This window comes from Caloenas nicobarica, chromosome 1, assembly GCF_036013445.1.
Source record: "Caloenas nicobarica isolate bCalNic1 chromosome 1, bCalNic1.hap1, whole genome shotgun sequence".
Classification (NCBI taxonomy): domain Eukaryota; kingdom Metazoa; phylum Chordata; class Aves; order Columbiformes; family Columbidae; genus Caloenas; species Caloenas nicobarica.
In genome coordinates, this window is record NC_088245.1 from 191,450,267 (window position 1) to 191,465,814 (window position 15,548).

Sequence of the window (15,548 nt, forward strand, 5' to 3'; positions counted from 1 at the left end):
CTGTTCCAGTCAAGTGACTTCGTGGCTATACTGAGGCCAAGAAGGCTGCTGGGGTGCTTCACACTCAATTAGGAGGGTTTGCTTTGTGGAGTTCAAATTAGGAAGAATTTACATGAGGCTAACAAAGAAAATTTAAGGATGAATAAAGGGTAAGGATAGGTTTTCATAGGTGACCTTTAGGTCCCAGGTTGCTTACTAGTGACCCTGGCTTTCCCTCCACATGCACAGTCACCCTTTTGTATTTTTATTTCTCTCTTAAGAAATTCGGCATACAGCATTTAAAACAGCTTATGTTACATATGAATGCCCAGAATATAAATAATTTTACCTTAGAATTCTTCTAGCTCCTGCTTTGTTTGCCTTAGTATGTTGTGTGAAGTACCATCCTGAACAAAGTTGCAGAAAAGCAAAGAATTACAGAAAAGGAGCAGATCTTTAATATGAAGATTTATCAGTTAAACTTAGCTTTGAAAACCTCATCTCTCTCTGAAGAGTTGCACAGGGAGAAGTTAGATTTCTGTACTAGGTTTTTCTTACCAGTACTCATTTCAGGGATATCTGGCTGAGGGGCTAACATCAAGATTTCAGATAAGTCGCTGTTAGAGGTGTTATCTGTTAAGTTCAATGAGAAATGCAGACAAAAAAAAAATCAGATGTTCTCAGAAGAGCTACAAAATTAATTGTAAATAACCACCTACAACTGTGTTAATTTTTCTTTAGTGTGTTTTTTTTCCTAATATGAAGTATTTTTTTAAGTATGTATGCATCCACACATGATATACTGAGCAGTAAATATCAAAGTTCCTATAGTCACTGTACCTTTACATTATTCAGATTTTTCATTAGTATGTTTTGAATTTAAGTCCGGTTTATCTAAGTATAGTCCATTTAATGGATGAAATTTTCTTACTACATCCTCCACTTAGTACCTTTCTGCTCAGCATGATGTTTAATGAAATTTCAGAGTAGCAGTAGCTTTTTGGTATCTATTATTCAAACACCATTTAGAAAGACATCCAGAAACATGTTGTTTGTTCTTGCGATGATTTGTGATGCTTTTTGTAAAGCTAAGTTAATGAGGTGGCAGCTATGTTTGTTTAATTTGGTTTTAAATGTTCAAGATTGTTCTGAATTGTAAGGCATACATTCGTTTAATCAGTAGAAGGTTTCATCTGAGATTTTATCTATTTAAAAAAGCAGAAGGTCTGTGTTTGATCATCATGTTAACATAAGCTACCTATTCTTCAAAATGAACACCGCGAATCCGTTATTACTGAAATTATTTATTTACTTTTTTTAATTTTCATATAGGGAGGCAATTTTAAAGAAGAATCCTGGGCACCTGATGACAAAAGCAAAGCAGAGGAAAAAGCGGAAAAGAAACAAAAAAAAGAAAGGCAGTCATGCAGAAATTACGGAAAAAAGTTTAGGCGGAGCAGCTCGTCATCCACTTCCAGATGACCAGGACACATCAGAAAGCGAAGAGGATGATTCAGAAGAAGAAAACAGCAAATCATTGTATACATTCAATGAAGGTTCAGAGGATCCAGTGAGGGTTTGTGAAGAGCAGCCTAATGGTGACAATGAAAGCCTAAAAGAAGCTGCAGCAGTTTCAAAAGAAAGGTTTCCTGGCACTGTGTCTGAGGTCTCAACCATGCTGAACAATGCAATGAAAAATGAATTGCCTGTAGAAAGTGACCGTTTGCTTCCAATAGAAAGAAAACCTTTTTCTACTGAAAACCTAACCAGAAGTGCCTTCGATGATGAGGAAACAAATCAAAGGCACAAAGAAAACCTTTGCAGAAAGAGTTTCCTAAAAATAAGCAATAATGAAAATTCCAACCAGGAAACAGAAGGCATCTCCGAAGATTACAACACGCCACTGTTACGCATGGAAAACAGACTCGGATCATGTCAAATTATCTGTGAACCTGACATGGAAGATAAGCTGTTCAGTTTTAATGGTGGGAAAAAAGAAATCTCTGAGTGTAACAATTCAAACGCACATGATAACGTGCCCGATAATAACACAGAGGACAAAGGTGCATTAAAAGCAGAAGAGAATAGCTCTACTGCCTGGGCTTTTTTTTCAATTAAGTTACCTAGTGAGGAATTGTGGCTGGGCTTTGATACACAAGTTTCTCTCTCTTCTTGGCCTGAGGATAAATTTGTAGGTGAACAAAGACCCCCCAAAATGAGGAAACCTAAACAGATTCAAATGAACAGTTCAACACAGCTAAATTGCTGTTGGTCAAATGAAGGATTGGTAAAGGAAGACCACCAGGTAACAGTAACTGAGCAGGCTGGTAATGTAATAAGCAATGGTCTGTGGGCATCTCCAGCTGGTGAAGTGCATTTAGATTCCCTTGTGGAAGCTGGGGCCACCTTCATGCAGTGTTCGAGTGACGGAAATGTTCCCAGAAATAACGGTACACCAATTACATCGAAGAGGAAAAGATGCAGAAGAATTGTCAACTTGGCACCAAAGTTCGATCTACCAAGACAGATTGCTGGTAGTACAGAAGGAAGGAAGGAAGTCCCAAGAAAAGGTGATGTTCCCTCAAAAAGAGTTTTAGAAGTGAAGCAAAAGAGCTTTCTAAGCAAGCACTGTGCAGAGGAACATGAGCAGAACTGTGCATTGCAGGAATATTCTGCACCTTTGAGTGGCACCAAGGCAATATATTCCTTACCCATCCCGGATGCAGATGCTTTGTTACATGATATTTCTTACATTCAACTGGGACAATCTTCTCCAATGCCAAAATATTCCTGCAGGTTTTGTGTAGTTTCCAGGAGGAAGAAGGAGCAAGCTGGAACTCTTAAGCAACAAGAAGTTGTTGATAAAAAAGAGGGAGAGAGTGAACAAGTTTCTTCAGAGGTTACAAATAGGCAACCAGATATTTTGTCTTCTGTTAAAGTTGTTTCTGAATATCCAGAAGATTCTAATATATTGGCAAGCTGCAGTGCAAATGTGCATGAAGCAGATGATCCTGGGGCAGCAGAGGCTTCACAACTGGAAGATAATCATGATGTGAATATAAAATGTAGTTTTCTGGGACTTCCCTTATCATTAGGATTTGCTTTTCAACTCGTGCAGCTCTTTGGTTCTCCAGGTCTTCCACTGGGTAATACTCTTCTTACTACTCCTATGTGAAAACAACCCAAACAAACAAACAAACTCACCCACCCACCCACCAAACAAAAAGCCACTAAAATGCCCGGAAAACAAACAACCCCCAAATCCCTACGATTAAATACTCAGGCTTATTGCACGTACCAATTAATCAAATATTAATCTTATTGAAAGGAATCGCTGCTACTTGAGTGATTTTTTTATTTTTTTTTTTTTTTTTTTTTTTTTTTCCTCCCATAAAGTATTCTTCAGTCTCTGTCGAAGGTGCAATTTGGTTTGGCCTTGTATTTGTAGTCTCATTAGTAATGATGAGTTACTAACTTTAAATTCAAATCATACTGTGTGAGAATTTACTGTATTGATGACAAAACTAAATTAAAACATAGTACAAAATGTGTGCTCTTACATAAAGGTTGCATGTTTGTTTTTATGTTCCACCTGGGTAATATAGTAGCATTCCTCTTTATTTATTTAGTAATTTTTTCATAGACCCTTATGTGGCTTAGATACTGTTGAAAAACATTCCCAGAATCTAATTTAATTTGAAAATCAAATTACAAGATGCATTTTTCTGTCAGTGCATACCTTCTTTTTTAACCATGCATGATTAACGTGTCACAGTTGTGTACTTGCCATCCAGAGCTCAAATTGTCATATTTTTGTACTTTCAGTTTAATTATTTTAAGTTAGCTGTTAGTAGTGTGATGATCGGTCCTCAAAGGAGTTGTGTGTGGCAACCATGATTTCCAAATGTACTGCAAGCTAATGCAATCATACAGAGCTGTAGCCAGCAGCAACAGCAGACATTTGTTTAGAATTCACCCTGGGACATGGTGCTGTGTATATACCTACTGAAAGAGCCACATTCCCTGCGCATAAAGTTGTGCAACTGCTTTGGTCCAAATTTAGTCTGTAGAAAAACAGTCACTTTGATTTAACCAACAAATAGGGTTAAAAAGCTTGGACCACTTTTTCAGTGTGTAGACCTTTACACCTGCTTGTTTCAGAAGAATTTGAAGTTAAGCATGTGAAAATGACAGCTGAGGAGTAGCTTATGTCTGTTTATCTGCCTGAACTGACCTTGGGTTTGTTCTTATTGCAAAAGTTGATGGCAATGCTGCCTGGCAGCACCACTGGGTTGGTACCGGTTGGTGCGTTTGGTGTGGTCCCCAAAGGACCCGCCGTGCTGCTTCGTCTAAATATGGCACTATGCACCCCAGGGTTTGCCATACAGAGCTAAAGCAGGGCAGGGGAGTACTGTTTGTGTCCTCAACTATTGCATAGAAAACATTCCTCTTCTCCAAACTTGGTGAGTCTTCGTGCATGTGATCTTAAATTTCAACATCTGAGAGGGTGTGGAGTTGGCCATGACCTGACAGCAGGGATCTGCTGGGAAAGAAACAAAACCAGGCATTCAGAAACTCAATAGGTTAGTGAACCAAATGTCATTTTTCTCTGAGTGAGCAGCAGGTGAAATTCTCTGGTGTTTAGATGAGTTTCCTTTGGAAATAACCTTTGAGAGAGAAAAAATCTGAAGCCCTGCCAGCTTGTACCTGCTGGTTGGTGAGGCTTTTTCTGTCAGAGTTGTGCATGCTATCTGCAGAAAGCTGGCCACATTCCAATTTAACTATAATTTTCCTTTCAAAAGTTCTTGTGCTTTTTTGTGGCCTGTTATATATCGACAAGCCACTATTTATTCATGTACAGGTATGAGCTGCATTGTAGCACTGGCAATTGCAGTCAATTTTGAAAATATTTCGGGAGGGAATTTTTGGTAAATAAATGTCTTCGGTTATTTATAAATGAAATATTTAGTTGATTGAATTGCTTGTATGATTCTCATATAAGCATAGAATATGTATTTTAGACTGGTTTTCTACAAAGAATCTCTTCAGTTTCTCAAACAGTATTAGAGTTAAAACATTTTAGAAAGTAATTTCTTTAGTGATGTTGCACAAATTCCTATAATTAAACATTTTAAAATTTAAAGTTTGTTACATAAGTTGCATTTTGTTTAATTTATGGGCTTGGAAGCTTTCTGGTTTTTCTTGTTTGTGCCTAGTTTTTGGTGAGTCTAGTGGGGAAATGAAAGCAAGCATGGTAGGAAAGCCTTTGCCTGAAAAAAGAAACCAAAACCAAATCTCTTTCCCCCTCCTCCCCTCCCTGTGCACTGGCCTTAGATTCTAGAAAACCTAAATTCTGACTTTGCTGCTGGCTCATTTAAATATCTGCTGATTTAAAAAAAAAAAACAAACCTCTCTCTCTATATAATGTGTGCAAAAATTGTAATTCAGTACTATACTTTGGCTATGGAGAGACCTGAACACTCAACTGCAAAAAATATTTTCTTCTACAGAATCCTTGTTGCCAGATGATTATATAGTTCCTCTTGACTGGAAGGTTTCAAAGATGATCTATTTACTGTGGAAGACCTCTGTGGAGGTACGAATTTTAGGGGATCTTGGAAGGCTTTCCAGTGTTCCAGGTGTAAAGAGGAATCCTTCAGTCCATAAGCAAGATTATGTCCTTTGCTCATAAATTTGCTTTTTTTTTTGTTCAGTAGCCACAATGAGGAGATGGATGTTTAATGTAGTCTTCTGAAAATTTCCATAACGAGCTCCAGGCCATGGTAAGATTCAGGTTTTGAAAGGTCAGCTTCAGAAATGGATACAAAGTAGTTGAAGGAGGAAAAAAACCCAACCTCCTTGATACTGGTGTCGTGACCTGGCCTGTGTTTGTTAAGTACAACCCGCAATCATCTATTTGTTTTCCTTCTTATGGTTTCCTCCCATAATGTGAGCAAATTAAAACAGAGAAGTTATTCAGAGCGATTGGTGGCAACTTAATTCTCCTTGTCTAGTTAGAAAGTGTTACCTTACAAATTACAAATTACTTTTTTGCTACTTCCTACTGTAGCTGTTGCTTTGTGATATGGAGGAAACCCCTGTAAATATAATGAAATAGTAACTATAAAATGGAGTATGGACCTATGTTCTTTCCCAAAATATGAAAACCTCTTGTCACATACTCTTTTTTTTTTTTTTTTTTTTTTTTTTTTTAATCCAGACTATTATTATCTGTTTTAGGAGAAACAAAAAACAAATGGATTACAGAATGGAAACACCATGGCTGGTAAGTGTATTTTGTGATACAAAAACTGCATAAAATACTTCTTGTTCGCAAGATAAACTTGTTAATGCTGAAGTGCATTGAAGGTTTTCAGCACAAATGAGTGATAATGTTTCTCTTCGTGCAAAAGCACTAGGATGCGATAAATTAATTTGTACCTTTGTTGATTGTGCACATAGTATGGCAGAGCTACAGTTGCTGTGAATCATCACTTTAATATTTCCTGATGCAAATGCTGAAATTCTTTGCCTTGTAAAGTTTCCCATATGAAACGAATCCTCTACTTAGCTGAAGTTTACCTGATTCCAGATCAGAAGGACATTTTTCATGAAAAAATCTTTCTTTAGACTTTATTTCTCTGAAAAGTTGAGCATCTTTAACTTAATTAAACTTACTGGTCCCTATAGATTGCCAGCATAATGATAGATCAGGCTCTGGAGCAGCAAGGGGTATCAGGGTCCATGGGAAGCTCTGGGCTTCTGCACGCGTTAATTCCTGCCCTGTGTACGTTATGGGATAAGGTTGCTGGTTGTCTTTTTCCGTGGTTTCTGTATTAGTGTAGTATAATTTCGCAAGCTGCATAACATGAGATGAAAAATACACAACAGTAGCTCCCTGGAAACTGATAGGATTTGATGTCTGAAATAGGAGAGGAGTTTCTGTTTTCTAAAAAAGAGAAAAGGACACTCTAGGAGAGCTAAGAGGAAGCATAAGAGTAGGAACATGTATTATATACACACATACACACACTCTTTCCTTTTCAGAGACAAACTGAAAAATATGGTTTATTTTGTAGGCAGTTTAGGAGGCAAAATCAATAGTTTTTTTGGTGAAAGTTTGTTCCAGAGGTACTCCATTCTGAGCTAATATAAATGATGCTATATAAGATAAATAGATAATTTCAGGTGATTTCGGCTGCAGTTTGGTTTTTTTTCTTATTTTTTAGATGATATTATTAGTCTCGAAGATCGAAATAAAAATGTCCAAGAGAACCAAGAGTCTTCTGAAACACTTTCAGAAACTGAGCTGTTTCAAGGGGTGGTAGAGGAGAACATCATGACCTACACCAGCACTGGCTGCCTGGATGCTCGTTTCATCAGTCATGATTGACCACCTTAAATTCTGCACAAAGGAAAAGGTAATCAGTCACACTTGTGAATGTGGTTTATTCTTGTATGATATTTGACCAAACACCTAAAGAACATTGTTATAATTTTTAGGGTGGATTTAGTATCACCCAACTTGATTATTTTTTTTTTTTTTTTTTTTTTCCCCTTTATCTTAGGGATGAGGGTTGTTGGGCTTTGTTAATCCTGAACTGGGAAAAAAGAGGGCAGCATTTTGTTATTAAAGCCGTATTATTTTTCCCAAAAACCCCCTAAAACCTGCTGGTGAAGTGAAAGCAGTTATCTAGGGTACCTAAGAGCTGGACTTTATTCCCAGTTTAATTATTGCGGTGATCTGTATAAAGTCATGTTATCTCAGTGCTATTTTACTCGTCTCTTCAGCGTGGCCAGCGATGCTGTGTTAAGGGTCTAATTATGAAGAGCACTGTCTGAACAATAAAATAGCATTTCACTAAGTTATGAAAACATGTGGCAGTTCTGCTTTTCAGTGGAGAATCAGCAGCAGGAGGTTGCAATAGGACTCCATATCTTGAAGTGTTAATTTTTCATGAATGTTTTCATTCAGTATGACAAAGTGTGCTATTGAGTATTAGAAAGTATACTGTCATGTTCAGGCTTGCCTTCTGAATTTTTGAGCCCTTTGGTAACTTTGCAAAGTTTTTTCAGTTTGTTTATGAGAGATATTTTAGGTATGTTATTGTAAGAAAGAAGGACTTTTGGATCCAGCTGGAAAACACTGTCTTAACCTCCATATAATTTTTCCATCAGGTTTTCTTTCCAAAGTGGAAAATGCATTAATCTGTACTTTTAAGATAAGGAAACTGAGGTACATAGAAATAGAATAACTTGCACCATGGGAAAATTGAGCCAGGAAAAAAAAAATTCAGATCCTGAGGGTTAAACTGTTCCCATCCAGACCTCACAGTATTGCTGGAATATCATCCACATGCGGTCTGGCAAGGGTCTGTGTCACCCGGTGTCCTGTGCCTGACATGAACACGAGTCAGTGACTGGAGGAGGAGTCAAAAAGGCAGATGTGCTGCACTAGCAGGGTTATAAAAGCAGAAGCTGACATTTTATTAATAGAAGATCTCCGAATTTTCACAGCGGAGGTTAATGACAGAAATAAAGTAGTTGAATAGTTTGGGATGGAATTGAAACCTCTCGAATGGGGGTTGATTTGATTATATGCATTTTTATATCATTGACAACAAAAATGACATTGCAGGACATTTACTAGTTAGACTGTACCAACTGCTGGTGTAGGAAGGTGAGGGGAATCTCTCTGAACTGCTTAGTACATATAGCTCCAATCTCACAAGGTGGTGTCCGCACAGGTTATTGATAAAATCAAGAAGATCTGGTAGAGGTATTGTCCTCTTACATAATCAAATACTAAAATATTTGGTATGCAAATAAAAACATATTTTCACCCTGTGTCAGCCACAATTTTTTTTAAGTTACTTATAATATTGCAAATGTTGATTGCGTATGCAAAAAAATAATGAAAATATTTCTTATGATAGTGACTGGCCATCTCAGTATGGATTTGTAACCTAAACTACTGCCCAGAAATGTCCAGGTTTATTGATTAAATGTTTTTATGCTAAAGAAACAAATTTGGAGAGCTCTGTTCTCTTTCCTGAAGAAAACTATGATTAACCTGGAAATTTGATTTTTTTTTTTTTTTTAAATTTGACTTTTTTTTTCTTTTGTGTACTTCAAGAAAGGAAAGACACATGCTAGCAGAGTGTTCTGCCTTATTGACAATACCTTTATCTGGTTGCTGAATCCAACAAACTTTTTGCTTTTAGATTTATGGCCTTTGTATGTCTGCCATGCTACTCCCAAAATCATTTCAGCCTTCCTCTCCTGCCTGCGGTGAGCGCAGCAGAAGCGATCTGCAGCCCTGTGCGGTTGTGAGCAGGCAGCCACCAGCTGCTGGTCCGAAATGAAATGTCATTAAATCCCAGTTTGTTACATGACCTTGCAATCTAATACTCTGCTGTTAGTTCTAGGGAATATAGAATTAAAGCAATGCATACTTTGCCATGAAAGAAGATTCCCACTCAGTGTTTGGTTTTAAAACAAAACAAAGAAGGCGTTACATGCTCTGCACAGAAGGACTTGGTCATGAAGATCTGTACAGAGGCAGCACGGTTAAGGTGGAGATCCCTGCTGGCAGATGAAGCCTTTGTAAGGGTTGATTGTCCTGGTCCTGGCTGTGTGGTCCCATCCTCGTGCAGCAGCAAAGCCTTTGACTTGGGAATGCTGAGCTGGTTAGGGCTTTGTGTTGGAAAGAGGGAAGTTAGCTTTGTGGGTTTTTTTGTTGTGTCTTTTTGTTAGTTCAACACCTGAAATGAGTCAGGGAAAGTCCCAAAGGCTGCTGGAAGGAGGGGATGAGGCAGCAGAGGTGGGGTGGGTTTCGGCTGCTCTGGAGCTGGGGTTTGCAGCCTGGGGCTGAGCTGGTGTGCTGGCTCCGTGCTGCCAATGGCAGGAGATGCCCTTCCTCCCAGACCCACCCCAGTTTACCAGCTCCGGCACTCACTGGCTGACATGGAGGCTGTAATTGAACACACTAAACCCACAGGAAACAAACGGATAGTTTTCTGCCGAGCTGGCAAAAGCTTGTGTAAGGTCCAACTTGGTTCCAAAGCTGGGGCCGGGGGGCTGACAGGACTGCGCTGCTGCGGACCTGATGTGGGGGACATGCAGGGCTTCCTGCTTGGGTGGCATCAGCTCCCATACCAGGGACTACATATCGTGCAACCATACCTGCAGGTGAAAGACTGCTTTTAAGCTTATACAAACGTTAGGGTGTTAATTTTTGTGAAAGTATGTGAAAAGCAAAAAGCATTTCTCAGAGTTTTTAGTTGACTCCTGCTCACTGTCAGGCGCAAGACACTGGGTAACACAGACCCCAGGCCAAACCCACATGGGTGTTCTACCAGTCCTCTGAAGTCTGGATGTGTAAGCACTATAAAAGGCAGGTGAGTTTTTGTGGTTGATGGTGCCCCTGGTTTTGAGGGCTAAGGTGGTCTTTCCTCACCACAAAATCACACTCTTCTGGTTGCTGATTAAAGCAGACTTGCCAAGAATGATGTCCCAGAGTGGCTGTAGAACTGTGAACAACTATAAATGTTAAAATGGATTTGATTTCATCAAATGTCAGGGGAGGGGGAAAAAAAAGTAAAGAACCGAGGCATTCCTACCAAAAGCTTTTTAAATCACAGAAAATAAATGGAAAGCTAATACGATCATTTCAGTCCCTTTAGATTTGAGACTAAACTAAGCATTACTGGCCAAGTGCAACTTAATCTGTCAGCCAGGTGATCATGCATCTGTATTCATTTTGTGAAAGGGTGTTTTTGTTTAAGTGGGAGAGCTCAAGTTGTGGTGTTCCTCTGTGAAAACACGAGGTTAATCTCAAGTTGTTGTGAGAGCTCCTTATTGCAGTATTGGCAGCACATCAGTATTTGTTCTGGAGATTAAGCAAGAGATCCTGAATTTAAAAATGCTGAGATCAGTGCAAACAGCATTATTTTAGGGCCTAGTAGTTACCTTAGACCAGGACTCCCAAGTGCCAGGTGCTCTACAAATGTAGAATAAGATGACAAAACCAATGTCAGTTTAAGCATTTACCTGCAGGACTACTGCAAAATAAAAGCTGGCATGTTTGGTTTTTGAAGCATAATGGTCAATTTGCAGTAATTCCCTGCAGGAACACTTCCTCCGTGACAGCCCCATAGGGTTGAAGTTTTGATGAGACAAATCTCTTGGTGACATGTGTTCTCTCTCCTCCTTTCCCTGCCTGCGCTATTCCCATTGCTTCCCTTTGCTGGACGCGGTGCTTCCGCAGCCAGAGAGTGAAGCAGTTCAGCGCTATCATCTCATGCGTAAAGGCATCCAAAAAGTTTTCAGTCCGGACCATTGAGCTGAAACAAATTGTCCTAGAGCTTGTCTTTTAGCTAGCATGAAAAAAAAATCTAAAAGATACCAAGCAAACTAAAGCAGTCTTCTGGTATTGCCACAGAAAATATCATCCTGTGGCAAACTTCTTCTGGTTGTACTTTGATACAATGATAATAAAAACATATTTTCTCTATCCTTTGACATTTAACCACTAATTTTAAACAAAATGAAGCAAGGGAAAGTGTACCAAATTATGACCAGAAAACCTCACCTGCCTTTTACAGTGCTTACCAGCAAACCCGGCCTAAAATTCACTTAGGCAGAGAGCATAATTACCAGGGACAATAAGAGTTGCCCAGAAGAGTCTTTCTAGAGCTCTCAGAAAAGAGTAACCATCAGGTTGTGCTGGTGCTTCACATGAACCTCCTTAACTTGGAGGCCTGTGAGGTCCTGAGTTAATGTGACAAGGAGAAAATAACCAAGGTAATAAAACAAGTTGTAGCTATACTAATAGTAGTATTCACTGAATGGCTATTCATTATATAGTGTTTATGATGTGTAGAGGGGAAAAAACATCCACCATGTTACTGTTCTCTATATTCTTCAGCCTTGAGATTGCTACGTCCTTACTGTCTCTGGTTTTGACATCCAAGTTTTCTTCTCTTCTTTTAACATTCTTGCATTTTTAATTTTTCTTTTGCTTTCCATCATCTGCTTCCTCTCCATTCTTTATTTTTTTAAAGAAATAACCAACGGCTGAGTACAAGAAAGAGACTTTTAAAAATATCAGACAAGTGAACTCTTCTCAGTCTGAGGGTTGGATTTGCAACTGTTGAAGTCTTTCTAGAGTCTATGTTGTGATATTTCAGCAGAATCTCTTCTATTTTATTACAGAAATGTCTCACTTTGATTCTACCATGGAAGGACTTCAGTTGGCCACCAACAATTTTAAATGTAAGGAATAACCTGGAAGAAAGTAACCACTGTAGATTTTTGGTGTGAATCTTTGGCCATCTTCCTCCCACAGCCCCCCACTGTCAACCTCTCTGTCCATGTAATAAAATTCGAAATGGAGATAACTTTGTGTGCAGCAAAAGGTCACTTTCTGCAATCATTTGGGGTTTATACTTCTCAGTGCATCCTTGAGTGTCATACAAAGAGATTGAGAGTGGAGACCAATAAGCAGAAAGGAGGTTCCTTTGGCATGAGGTGTGAGCTTCAGGCTTTGGTATTTAATACTTGTATCAGGATCCCAGATGTTGTCAGGTGAACTGGTCGCAGTGCCTCCCTGCAGGGAAAGGGGCTGGGTTCTTTGTTAATGAGCTGTCCTACCCTCCTCCCGCCTGCTCTTTCATCCTGTCACTCATCATACATCCCAGTCTCTTCACAACATCAAGTGGAAAAAGCCTTCATCAATTGCTCCTATTCAGAGGTGCACAACTTACCTTGTCTTCTCCTGAGACTGCACTTAATGCTTCCCTTCAAATAGAGTCATTTGGGACTATAGAAATAAGGAGAAAATGTTATACTACAGACCTGATTCAAACACACTGGAGGAAAGATGCATACGGTTTGTGGTAGACTGATAAGACCTAAAACTGACATTGGTAATCAGTATTTGATCTTTCTGTTAGTGGTACTCCTTTTTCCATTTTTCACTTAAAAATTATTATGATGTGAGGTGAAATTTGAGCTAAGAGCAGTTGGTGTTGATTTCCTGAGGGAGATAAGCAGCAGAAATCAATAAAAATCTTGACAGTAATAATCTAAAATTTTGCTCATATAAATGTCTATATAAGGCCCACAGAGGTATCAGAAAAGTGAGAAATATTTACATATGCAGAGTGAGCTAAATTGCATAGGTGATAAATTTCATTTCATGTTAAAAACACAATGTCATTTGGATGGGTGGTGTTGGTTGGTTGGTTGGTTTGTTTTTTCCCAAGGTGTGATTGGATTAATCTATGTTCTTTTTCTGTGGAGACTTGTAAACAGGGCAAGGCTTCTCCACCAGCTCTCTGTCATGTTTCTGGAGAAGCACAAAACTGCTCTGATGTGTTGCTCTGGTCCATAAAATGCGACATGTTCTGTGCATCTGTCTTTAAAGCAGTGGCTGTGATGCCTGGGAATGGAGTGCTGCGGGTAGAGCCAGTTCATGATGCCCAAGTAGCTGGTACTTCCATCTGCAGGTGGGTTCACCCACCAGGAACGGGAGGAGTAAAGCAGAAAGCGAGGAGTGTGGTGTGTTGGACCAGAAAGAGAAGGGGCCGTTGGGGGCAGAAGGATCATGAAGGATCACTATTCATGAGAAAAATCAAGAGTGCCTGCTAAAGTAGCAAGTAACAAAGGTGAGATAGGCAGTAAATGATGGAGGGAAGTGAAAGGACAAATCAAAAGATTTTAATTGAGGAGAAAATTTATCAGAAAGAGCAACATTTGTCAATCATGAGAGAAACTGCCACACATAAGGCTGGAAATTTCTTTGTGGTGAGAAGGAGTGACAGAAAAGACAACTGTCACCTTGCTTATGGTGAAAAGGGTGAGGAAAGATCAATGAGGAGAAGCAAGGACACTTAGGTTGTGTTTACTTGTCAGAAGTCATACCTCCCTCTCCCACAGCTTCCTGATCTGGAATATTTACCTGTTTTTTCATTCATCTGCTCTTTCTCATGTTTCCCTCCACCCTTTTTGTTGTGCATCACCTGAAGAGCCAGTACCTGACTGCCCTCATGCTGAAGCTCCACCATGGCCTAAATTGCTGTAGCGTCCTTACTCTCCACTTAAACAAACCCTGCATATACGTGTAACAACTTTAAGATGTATGTATTACTAAATTACTGTTGTAACATTCACAAAATTTACTGGCTGCACTTTTTTCATGTATTTCTCAAGTATGTGTATGATTCCGAACCCCGCCCCCCCACCCCTTTCCTTGGTTGGAAATGTGCTGCTCTTCTGCCAGCAGAGTGTTAATGCAAAATGAAGTGTGGAGGAGGGAGGTAATTCACGCTGGCCATAACTGCAGCTTTGGACTTACCTGAGGTACCAGTGGTAACAGAAATATTCAGATTGATTTCAAGAAAATGCCACTCAAGGGTTAATATTTTCTTCCTAGTTTTATTTACTGAGAAATCTGAATGCCTATATTTTTCTTACTGAATACTGACCTTCCAGAATGCTTAAAATAAAAACAGTTTTCAAAATCTCAGAGCGCACTCATACGGACAAAAGGTGTTTCATTTTTTAGTAGGGTGTTGCCAGTTTAAGTTCACTTTAATCTCCCCTGTTATCTTTGAATTTCAGGGTTTATAGATCTTCTTTCCTGCCACTTTTTCCCCCACTTTGATTCAGCAGCATTGCCGTGCCACATCACAGGGACCTAAACTTTCTCCCAGTACATGAACACTCTCTTTAGCACCATTTGGAAACTCTCAAACCTGCAGCTTAGCTGGTGTGGTTCAGTGGCGGTGTGTCCATGCACGCCTGGGACCGGCTTCTGACCAAGCTGGGGTCGATGCTGTGAATGGCTCTGAGAGGGAGAGTGTGGCACCACACCAGCTGCTTTTGGTCTACTTGGAAACTATCATTTCTTTCTTTGGCTTGTGCGGTGATCAAGTTGAAGCAGGTCAGGTTTTCTGCAGGGGAAATAAATTGTGTTAAACTTCCTATAGTTTCTCGTGTTTGAAAAAAACTAAAGTTGATGTGGTGAGGGTGATGCACAGGGTCATTTATGCAGTACAGTTACTTTGCTATGTCTGCTTGGAAACCTTGTGTCTTCTTGTTTTGTGCTGTATGTGTGTTGTGGTTTGTTCTGGTTTGTTTTTTTGGGTGGGTTTTGTTTTGGGTTGTTTGTGCTTTTTTTGGGGGGTGTGGGGGGGAAAGGATTGACCTGGAGTACTGTAGATAGCTCCACTTCTTTGAAGTGATTTGATAAATCCCGTTCTGGGATGCCCTTGTAGTCCTCAGTACATGCAGGCAGTATCTAGGACTGAACGTTTTGAGCACTGGCTTCTGTTATCCTGTCTTGGAGAATTTGGAAATTAATCTTGATTTTAAACAATTAAAGATTACACATCGGCCTAATGTTCCGGGTTGAAAGCTAGTGCCATAACTGAATCGTTCTGCTGTATGAGCCGCGAATGTCCTCTCGTTTCTGCCTATTTCTCTTTAAGGCAACTTTCATTTTCACAGGGGAAGAGTCTCGGAAACTTCAGATCCAAACCCACCCTCCGCCGAGGGACGGGAGG

General features: G+C 39.6%; 1 protein-coding gene across 1 annotated transcript in view; it reads left to right on the top strand.

The window, feature by feature from the left end:
* The window catches only part of LOC135989664 (uncharacterized), a 44,932-nt gene extending 32,552 nt beyond the window's left edge, over nucleotides 1–12,380 (top strand). Inside the window, exons 7-11 of the mRNA XM_065636664.1 lie at nucleotides 1,312–3,125; nucleotides 5,490–5,575; nucleotides 6,220–6,265; nucleotides 7,209–7,400; nucleotides 12,196–12,380. Of these exons, the coding sequence (XP_065492736.1) occupies nucleotides 1,312–3,125; nucleotides 5,490–5,575; nucleotides 6,220–6,265; nucleotides 7,209–7,372 (2,110 nt within the window). The 3' untranslated portion in view covers nucleotides 7,373–7,400; nucleotides 12,196–12,380. The remainder of the gene's footprint in view (nucleotides 1–1,311; nucleotides 3,126–5,489; nucleotides 5,576–6,219; nucleotides 6,266–7,208; nucleotides 7,401–12,195) is intronic.
* The last annotated feature ends 3,168 nt before the right edge of the window (nucleotides 12,381–15,548 follow it).